The 10,746-nt window shown below is 36.0% G+C and overlaps 2 protein-coding genes, 1 long non-coding RNA gene and 1 other non-coding gene across 4 annotated transcripts; 2 read left to right on the top strand and 2 right to left on the bottom strand.

Annotated features, from left to right (window-relative positions):
- On the top strand, positions 1 to 108 carry LOC130947177 (small nucleolar RNA R71). Its single transcript, XR_009072577.1, has one exon. It is a non-coding gene; the product is annotated as a small nucleolar RNA R71 (small nucleolar RNA).
- Positions 109 to 3,599: 3,491 nt separating this feature from the next.
- LOC130945315 (protein FAR1-RELATED SEQUENCE 5-like) lies at positions 3,600 to 4,430 on the bottom strand. Its single transcript, XM_057874046.1, has one exon. It carries the CDS (start codon positions 4,428 to 4,430, stop codon positions 3,600 to 3,602), a length of 831 nt encoding a protein of 276 aa, XP_057730029.1.
- A 2,730-nt stretch (positions 4,431 to 7,160) lies between these two features.
- LOC130946728 (uncharacterized) lies at positions 7,161 to 7,981 on the bottom strand. Its single transcript, XR_009072350.1, has 3 exons — positions 7,558 to 7,981; positions 7,395 to 7,447; positions 7,161 to 7,291 (listed from the first exon to the last, which is right to left on the bottom strand). It is a non-coding gene; the product is annotated as an uncharacterized LOC130946728 (long non-coding RNA).
- A 216-nt stretch (positions 7,982 to 8,197) lies between these two features.
- On the top strand, positions 8,198 to 9,524 carry LOC130946727 (probable carboxylesterase 2). Its single transcript, XM_057875568.1, has one exon. The coding sequence runs from the start codon at positions 8,313 to 8,315 to the stop codon at positions 9,288 to 9,290; it is 978 nt and encodes a 325-aa protein (XP_057731551.1). The 5' UTR covers positions 8,198 to 8,312; the 3' UTR covers positions 9,291 to 9,524.
- The last annotated feature ends 1,222 nt before the right edge of the window (positions 9,525 to 10,746 follow it).

Below are 10,746 nucleotides of genomic sequence, written 5' to 3'. Positions count from 1 at the left end.
AAGCATGTCAGAAGGACATTTTCTGATCAATTGTTTGTATCTTTCCCAAGCTTCATAGAGGGATTCTCCTTCCTTCTGTCTGAAGGTTTAGACTTCCACTCTAAGCTTACTCAATTTTTGAGGTGGAAAGAACTTTGCCAAGAAGGCATTGACTAGCTTTTCCCAAGAGTTCAGGCTTTCTTTAGGTTGTGAGTCCAACCATATCCTAGCTCTGTCTCTTACAGCAAAAGGGAATAGCATAAGTCTGTAGACCTTAGGGTCAACCCCATTAGTCTTGACAGTGTCACAGATTTGCAAGAATTCAGCCAAAAACTGATGAGGATCTTCCAATGGAAGTCCATGGAACTTGCAATTCTATTGCATTAGAGAAACCAATTGAGGCTTAAGCTCAAAGTTGTTTGCTCCAATGGCAGGGATAGAGATGCTTCTCCCATAGAAGTCGGGAGTAGGTGCAGTAAAGTCACCCAGCACCTTCCTTGCATTGTTGGCATTGTTGTTGTTTTCGGCTGCCATGGGTTCTTCTTCTTTGAAGATTTCTATTAGATCCTCTACAGAGAGTTGTGCCTTAGCTTCTCTTAGCTTTCGCTTCAAGGTCCTTTCAGGTTCAGGGTCAGCCTCAACAAGAATGCTTTTGTCTTTGTTCCTGCTCATATGAAAGAGAAGAGAACAAGAAAATGTGGAATCCTCTATGTCACAGTATAGAGATTCCTTGAGGTGTCAGAGGAAAAGAAAAATAGAAGAAAGAAGTAGAGAATTCGAACTTATCAAGAAAGATGGAGTTCGAATTGTGCATTAAGGAATAGTGTTAGTCCATAAATAGAAGGATGTGAGAAGAGGGGAAGAAATTTTTGAAAATTAAGTAAAAGATTTTAAAAACATTTTGAAAAATAGTAATTGATTTTCGAAAACTAAGAGTGAAAAAGAAATCAAGTGATTTTTGAAAAAGATTTGAAATTAGAAATCAAAAAGATATGATTGAAAACTATTTTGAAAAAGATGTGATTAAACAGATATGATTGAAAAGTTATGGTTTTAAAAAGATATGATTGAAAAGATATGATTTGAAAAACAATTTAAAAAGATTTGATTTTAAAAATTAATGACTTGGCTAACAAGAAAGGATATGATTCAAACATTAAACCTTTCACAACAAAAAAGGCAATATACTTGAAATGTTGAATCAAATCATTAATTGATAGCAAGTATTTTTAAAAATGGAAAGAAATTGATTTTGAAAAAGATTTGATTGAAAAGATTTGATTTGAAAAAGATTTGATTTTGAAAAGATTTTGAAAACTTGAAAAAATTTGATTTGAAAACAAAATTTTCCCTCTTGTGCCATCCTGGCATTAAACGCCCAGAATGGTGCACATTCTGGCGTTTAACGCCCAAAGCACTACCCTTTTGGGCGTTAAACGCCCAGCCAGGTATCCTGGCTGGCGTTTAAACGCCAGTTTTCCTTCTTCACTGGGCGTTTTGAACGCCCAGCTTTTTCTGTATAATTCCTTTGCTGCATGTACTGAATCTTTAGTTCTCTGTATTATTGACTTGAAAATAGAACCAAGATCAAATAAACAATGCATGCAAGACACCAAACTTAAAATGAGACACTAGACTCAACAAGAAACATAAAATATTTTTGGTTTTTATGATTTTGTAAATTTTTTGGATTTTTCGAAAATTAAGTGGAAAAGAAAATAAAGGTATCAAAATTATTAATGAGAATTCCAAGAATCATGCAATGTTAGTCTAAAGCTTTAGTCTAAAGAAATTAGACATGGATAGCCAAGCTTCAGCAGGACATTGCATTCAAGAGCTAAATTGATGAGAATCAATCAGCTTTGGTGATGATAAGATCATCACTTTGAAACACTAGAATTCATTCTTAAGAACTCTGAAAAATACCTAATCTAAGCAACAAGATGAACCGTCAGTTGTCCATACTCGAAACAATCCCCGGCAACAGCGCCAAAAACTTGGTGCACGAAATTGTGATCACTACTTTTCACAACTCAAATAATCCCTAGTAATGGCTCCAAAGACTTGGTGCTCAATACCATGGCATAAACACAACTTCGCACAACTAACCAACAAGTGCACTGGGTCGTCCAAGTAATAAACCTTACGCAAGTAAGGGTCGATCCCACGGAGATTGTTGGTATGAAGCAAGCTATAGTCACCTTGTAAATCTTAGTCAGGCAGACTCAAATGGTTATGGATGATATATGAATAAAACATAAAATAGAGGATAGAGATACTTATGTATTTCATTGGTGAGAATTTCAGATAAGCGTATGGAGATGCTTTGTCCCTTCCGTCTCTCTGCTTTCCTACTGTCTTCATCCAATCCTTCTTACTCCTTTCCATGGCAAGCTGTATGTTGGGCATCACCGTTGTCAATGGCTACAATCCCGTCCTCTCAGTGGAAATGTTCAACGCACCCTGTCACGGCACGGCTATCCAGCTGTCGGTTCTCGATCATGTCGGAATAGAATCCAGTGATTCTTTTGCGTCTGTCACTAACGCCCCACAATCGCGAGTTTGAAGCTCGTCACAGTCATTCAATCATTGAATCCTACTCAGAATACCACAGACAAGGTTTAGACCTTCTGGATTCTCTTGAATGCCGCCATCAATTCTAGCTTATACCACGAAGATTCCGGTTAAAGAAATCCAAGAGATATCCACCCAATCTAAGGTAGAACGGAGGTGGTTGTCAGTCACACGTTCATAGGTGAGAATGATGATGAGTGTCACGGATCATCACATTCATCAAGTTGAAGAACAAGCTGAATTGAATAGAAGAACAATAGTAATTGCATTAATACTCGAGGTACAGCAGAGCTCCACACCTTAATCTATGGTGTGTAGAAACTCCACCGTTGAAAATACATAAGAACAAGGTCTAGGCATGGTCGTGAGGCCAGCCCTCCATGATCTAAGATAGCATAAAACTCGAAGATAGCTACCCAGATGAAAATACAATAGCAAAAGGTCTTATTTATAAAGAACTAGTAGCCTAGGGTTTACAGAAATGAGTAAATGACAGAAAAATCCACTTCCGGGCCCACTTGGTGTGTGCTTGGACTGAGCATTGAAGCATTTTCGTGTAGAGACTCTTCTTGGAGTTAAACGCCAGCTTTTGTGCCAGTTTGGGCGTTTAACTCCCATTCTTGTACCAGTTCCGGCGTTAAACGCGGGGCAGTTTTGAGCTGATTTGGAACGCCAGTTTGGGCCATCAAATCTCGGGCAAAGTATGGACTATTATACATTGCTGGAAAGTCCAGGATGTCTAATTTTCAACACCATTGAGAGCGCGCCAATTGGGCTTCTGTAGCTCCAGAAAATCCACTTTGAGTGCAGGGAGGTCAGAATCCAACAGCATCTGCAGTCCTTTTCAGTCTCTGAATCAGATTTTTGCTCAGGTCCCTCAATTTCAGCCAGAAAATACCTGAAATCACAGAAAAACACACAAACTCATAGTAAAGTCCAGAAAAGTGAATTTTAACTAAAAACTAATAAAAATATACTAAAAACTAACTAAATCTACTAAAAACATACTAAAAACAATGCCAAAAAGCGTACAAATTATCCGCTCATCACTGTCCATACAATAATACATTAAAATTGTCCCAAAAATGCTTGTGTTTTATATTCTGTATCACATTACGATGGAGATGCCATGCACAAAAGCGGTGAGGTATACTAGGAAATACTTCTAAGATAGTCTCTCTCATAGCACGGTCTCCATCTGTCACAACGCCTCCGGGTAGTTTTCCTGAAATGATTTCCAAAAACTCCTTTAGTGCCCACTTGAAAGTTTTGGACCTTTCATCTGAGATCAGGGCGCATCGAAAGATAGTTATTTGGCCATGGTGGTTGGTCCCTGAAAATATGACTAAGGACTTGTTGTAGACATTTTTCTTGTAAGTGGTGTCAAAAGCAAGTACATCGCTAAAACATTCGTAATCAACAACGCTTGCTCTATCAGTCCACACCAAATTATCCAACCTACCATCCTTTAAGGTGAAATTTCCTAGAAATAACGAGTCACTGTCTGCCTTGGACAACAGATAGGCCAACGCAGCAAATGCATCACCGTCTTTCACTTTGCCACGCCTAGTCTTACTAATTTGGTTATGTAAGTCTTTGCTGGTAAAACCCACTTTATCGTATCCACCTTTTTGAAAAATCATGTAACCCATTATATGGCAAGTTTTAACACCACATGCTCGTAAGCTGTTTGCTTGTGTTTTATCGACCTCATTAAGCACACGATTCGCGGTAATAAGATGTCTGTACTTAGGTGGACACAGTGGATGATTGTGTTCACTCTCAAAGACACTGACTTTCCACTTACCTGTTTCATAGTGACGAATGAACCAAATCCTCGCCCTATAGTTGACACGAGTAATTGCCCTATGTTCCATTTGCCGATTGTCCCTTTTAAGGTGCTTCCAATGTATTTTTCCTGCTTTATTGAAAACCAACTGTCTTGTATTAATGTTGCCATTAGCATCCACCGTCTTCAAGTCTTTTCAGGACACAAATCCATAGCACTTGGCATATTTGGCATAAAATTCACAAATTTGAGATTCTGTATCAAACACTAGTCCCCATATGTCTTTGATGGTCAAATCAGTTATCAACTTTTCAAAACCATCGACATTAATTATATATGCCTCTGCTTCATCTACAGTTACATCCACCATATCATCACTTTCATCAGAACTGCACTCATACTCAACACTTAAATCCTCAGATTGATCACCATCCTTATACGACTCTTTGCCATCATTCTCCATGACTGAACTTAAAATTTTAACATTGTTAGGTACTAAATAAATACTAGGAGAATAGAATAGGCAAAATGAATTCAATTTTTTATGATTAAAATTATTGGTCAATCAAATTCTATGAAACCTAAGAGCTATTAGTGCATAAGAATGTTATTTATATGACAACCAAGAGTTACAAAAAAAATTCTCTGATTTATTATCTTTCTATAGTAGAAAATTACTTATTAAATAAGAATACAACAGATTCGAATAAATATGAAATTACTTATTATCTAGGAGCATAAAGAAAGAAAATTGAGTATGATCTACTATAATTTTCTTTTTATTTAATTTATACTTTTTTTAGTGATAAAATTCACTCAATGCACCTATTTTATTCTAACTACCCTATTCTAAGATCACAATTTTAGTCACATGCTTCTCTGATAACTTACCCACGTGAAAAGTGTTCTATTTGATAAGGTAAGGATAACAATAATGTTAGATATTAGATAAATCTATATCAGATAATAATAAGTAAAATTTTTGTTCATTATTATAAAAGTTATATAGAATGTGACGAAGGATCCATGACAATAATTTCATAGGATCTTCACTGTAGTTGAATAAAGTTGGGGCTACAAGTTACATACATATATACAACTAATTAATAAGCAGGAGTTAATAGCTCTATTTGAATACAAGTTACATACATATATATAACTAATTAATAGACAAGGTCTTGAATTTACCCTTTAACAATACTAACAATTTAATATAACTGTAGTATTACCATATTAGCAATTATTATTATTATTATTATTATTATTATTATTATTATTAAATTACTGAATTTTATGGCAATTATTATTATTATTATTATTATTATTATTATTATTATTATTATTAAATTACTGAATTTTATGGCTTATATGTGTATGGTACTATGACTCTTCTATTAAGTGTATGGTACTATGACTCTTCTATGTGAGTTGAAAAGTGATTAATTTTAATTTATATAAACATCACATCTTATATTCAAAATTTCAACTATACAAGTAGTATACACGTCTAGAAATTCACCAAAAACTGAGAATTTTTAATGAGTGGAACCAAATGAAACTTATACTTTTCAGCTATTATGGCTGCTGGGCCATATGTCTTCCCTGGCTAACTTTTCCTAACACCTAACTTTCCTAAATCTCATAGCCATGAAAAAACGTGATTATCTAAATTTCAACACATCTCAAACAAATGTTATTATTACAACTATAGTTACATAGCTTGAGGAATAACCATGTCACATCTTCCCTTCAAAATCAATCAAACAATGTTATAAAAAAAAAAGAAGAGAGAATGATGATGCAGTCAACTACACTCAATTATACGACTAAGTGCAGAACTCAATTATTTGGAAGTTGGCTACAAAGCAGGGATATAATGAATGCAATGTGAGCATGCATGAGGTTGTGCCAAGCTAAGGTTGGCGGCCATGGCTAGTTTTTCTGATATTAAATGCACACTATATATTACAAGCTAGGCAAGTAGTTAGCTCTAGTCTTTTTTCTTATTCATAGCAGTATTATTAACACTCAACTATTATATTAGACATCTCATTTTTATACAAGTTAGGCAAGATCAAATAATCATTCAACAACCCAACAATTACAACACAGCAACAAAAATTACAACAATATTTGAACAAAAATTTAAGAAATTAAAAGGAAAAAGAAAAAGCCGAGCATTCAGCAACCAGAGCAAAATTAAATGTAGAGCCACTAACTTTCGACGGAATCAAAAATGGATCTCGATCTCCGAAAGCGTTTTCCTGTGTCCCCGCTGAAATTGAAATAGTCTAAAAGAAATGAAAAGAAAGGCATATTCTTCTCCTCTATCTGCTGTGGATCAATGTAAAATAGTGAAATGGCCACATTCTCGATCCAATGCGGCAAGGGGTCCCTCATCCCCATGACACATGGGCTAATGAAAGAAAGAGGTTATTTGTTTGGCGCCTAAGAATTCTTTATGATGGCTGTAACCCTATAACCTTTATCTGCCTAACCTTTGTTTTTGTTCTAAACTCACCCGGATATGAATGTGCAATAGAGCGAGCAGGAATAAAAAATCTGAAGTTTAAAGCTGGAGATTCTCGCACAGGAAGAATATAGATTTTTTTAAAAGCAAAAATAAAATTTTTCTTGGAATACTCACATCAAGAGTAAAATACAAGCTCATCCAGATATGAGTACAAGAGCAGACATGTATATTAAGTGACAGAATATCTTATCCCTAAAACAATAACAAATGCAATACACAATAAAGAATCCTAAAAATGTTCAAAGTATCTATGAACATAATAACAGTGCAAAGTACATCTAACTAGCCATTAAACCTATTACAAGCACAATGAAGTATTTTCATAATCCATCTTAAGAACAATGCCCTTTGAAATAAGATTATTACCTTAGTAATAGACTTTTGAACACTCAAGCAAGCCACAACATCTTTCACCTCTGCAGTAACACCAAGGATTGGATGCAATTAAAATATATGGACAGTTTTGGTATGTAATAATTCAATATTTGAAAGAAACAGAAAAATTGATCCGAAACTTACTAGAATAAAATAGAACCTTTTTATCTAACTTGCGATTAGACTTCAATTCTGCCCTGTAAAAGCGAGAGAAGAACATAAATAACTACAAACTCCAGCTCAAGTCGCAAAGTAGATTTTAAACTTTGAAAACTATGAAAACAGGAAAGGAGTGGAAGATATTAACTTTTCCCCTGGCCATGGACAGAGAAGCCAACGAGGATGGAGACGACATGCCGAGCTACCTGGGTTCCGGACAGAGGGAAGAGGAAGAAGCGCAAGCGCTAAGCCTGGGGACGCCGGCGGCAAAGAACCTAAGGACAGGGTTTTGCCGTTTTGGTTTGGGACTTTCACTGCTTTGCTTCAGAGGGGGCACAAATGAAGAAATTAGAGAAGATAAAGAACAATTAATTTTTTGTTTTTTGATATGTTTTGCTTTTCTTCAGAGTGGGGCACGAATGATTGGGAGAATTGGAGAAGATGAAAAACGATTAATTTTTGTTTTTTATATGTTTTTGTTTTGTTGTTTAAATTAATTGAAACTATAAAATTAGGATTAATTGAATTCTAAAATTTGATTAATTTAAAAGAGCATTTTTGTTTAATTAAATAAAGTAAAAATGTTTAAGACTTTTTATAAAATTAAATAAAAATATATTTTTATTTTTATTTAATTAAAAAAATGTATTAATAAAAATGGTGATATAATATATATTTAAAAAAAATTAAATACTGATATAAAAAATAAATTCCACATAACTTGTTACTACTTATCCATATTTTAAAAGTATCCTAAGTATCGTAACCTAGCAAACACCTTAGAAATATATCAAAAAGGCAACCCCTCAATTCACACCAAAAAGAAGCTGTAGGTGGACAGGATAGTCAATAGTGGCCACACAACAGAAAAAAGCTTTTTGCTTTCTCTGTCTCTGATTCGAAATGGATTCACCGAGCAACCCTGAAATCTCAATGGAGGTGCCCCCTTACCTAAGAATCCACAGCGACGGTACAGTTGAGAGACTCGCCGGCACACAAGTAGCCCCTCCAGGCCTCGATCCCGAAACCAACGTTCTCTCCAAAGACATCCTCATCCAACCACAAACCTCCGTCACTGCCAGGCTTTACCGTCCCAACAACACTAATCACAATCACACCAAGCTCCCTTTACTCATCTACTTCCATGGCGGAGCCTTCTGCATCTCTTCACCCGCAGATCCTCTCTACCACAACTCCCTCAACCGCCTCGTCTCTGAAGCCAACGTGGTCGCCCTCTCCGTCAACTACAGGCTGGCGCCTGAGCACCCACTCCCCGCCGCCTACCATGATTCTTGGGATGCCATCCAATGGGCTGCTTCTCATTCTTTCGAAGGCCACGAAACATGGCTCAAGGAAAGCGTTGACTTTGACCGCGTGTTCTTGGCAGGTGATAGCGCAGGTGCCAACATCGCACACTTCATGGCCATAAAGTTGCATCATTCTTCGGGTAGCAGCAACATGAAATTCTTCAAGATCCCCGGCCTCATCATGATCCACCCTTATTTCTGGGGGAAGGAACCCATTGGTGTGGAAGCTACTGATCCAGAGAGGAAGAAGATGGTGGATAAGTGGTGGGAATTGGTGTGCCCTTCTGAGAAAGGGAACGATGACCCATTTATCAACCCGTTTGTGGAGGAAGCTCCTGGTTTTGAAAGCGTGGTTTGCAACAACGTGCTTGTGATTGTTGCAGAGAGAGATATATTGAAAGAGAGAGGGAAGCTTTACCATAAGACTCTGGTCAATAATGGCGCTTGGAAAGGAAAAGCTGAGTTATATGAGGCAGAAGGAGAGGATCACGACTTTCACATCTTCAATCCTGATTCTGATAATGCTAAGAGCTTGCTTAAGCGCATCGCTGTTTTCATCAATAACCAAGATTGAACTCTCAATCTTAATTAACTTTTACATTGCTAGTATTTCTGTTATTTTATATATGTAGGTTGTTGTGTAAAGCAAAATAAAATTCAACATGGAGTTCTCTCGGAAGTTAATTCGGGTTTGAAAGTGAATGTATGTTTCCCATTCCCAGTTATTTTTGTTATGTTGGTTCGTAATTCTATCTTACTGTGTACCAAATTTTATGTTACTATATATCTTAGATAATTTTAAACAGAATACCGTTCACACAGTATGATTTTAGATTGTTCTAATTGAATCAATTTGAGAGGGATTGAGTTTGAGAAACATATAGGAGCCAAAGTTGATGTAAAAGGAATAAATAATTTAAAAAAAAATAGACTCACCTTCAAGAATCTCAACTAACTGATCTGGCTTGTTAGTTTTAAAATTTGCCTTATTAACTCAAGCTTGACTTTTCTTAATTTAATTATGTTCTTCGTCCTCAAAAGAAGATGATGTTTACATATTTTTTTTGTCGATCACCCATATTGGTTTTTTTTATTTTAATAAATAAATTAAATTATAATAATTACTGAAATAAATAATTTAAAAAATATTTACCGAAATAAATATCATTCTCTTCTCTCGTTTATAATCTCGTTTACAGTATAAACGAGATAATTTAAATAGTCACAATCCATAAAAAATAAATTAAATAATTAGAATGTTTAATCATTCTACCTCACGTTGATGGACTCCTGTCTCCAAGTGTTTTCTTGTGGACTTGCACCGCAGAACCATCATTCTTCTGTTGAGGTTGGGTCTCCAAGTTTGTTGTTGCGCTAACTTTATCAAGCTCTTTTTGTACTCGAGAATCCATTGACAATGCTTCAGTAGGTGAGTTTTGAAGCGAAATAGGACACTGCCTTTTGTGCCATGCTTTAAAAAAGGGAGTACTCTGATCCTTGAAAGCCACCTGAGTTGTTCCTAAAGCAGGATGTCTCAATCCTTTTGGTATCATGCTTGGCGACCATGTGGAACGCTAGCTCCTTTGGTTCCTTTTGTGCACATTTCTGATTCTCACTTGAAGTTAGAAGATGTCTGACACCATGGGCATTGGCGGTGGGATATTCTTTGCACAATGATTCCGGAAGAAGTTAAACTTGATTTGATGCTCTTTGATCCTATCAAGCAGGAAGGAGATAAAACAGGTTGGTTTTGGACAAACTCAAATACTCTCACCTACTCGACTAAAAGCGGGTATGAATGGCTATTGAAAAAGAAATTTGGCTGGAATGATAATAAAAATTGGCTTTGGCTTTGGCGCTTGAGAATACCGGAGAAGATAAAGTGTCTGCTCTGACTTTACCTCAACAACGGAGTTCTCACAACTAGTTACCGATTTCAAAGAGGTCTTTCTACTTCTGATTTTTGTCAGAGATATTATCTTGCTCTAGAGGATATTAACCACTGCTTTAAAACTTGCCAAAAAGCTCGT

The sequence above is a fragment of the Arachis stenosperma genome, chromosome 8, assembly GCF_014773155.1.
Source record: "Arachis stenosperma cultivar V10309 chromosome 8, arast.V10309.gnm1.PFL2, whole genome shotgun sequence".
In the NCBI taxonomy this organism is placed as follows: domain Eukaryota; kingdom Viridiplantae; phylum Streptophyta; class Magnoliopsida; order Fabales; family Fabaceae; genus Arachis; species Arachis stenosperma.
Note: the sequence above shows the minus strand (reverse complement) of the source record. Positions and strands in the feature narration are given on the sequence as shown.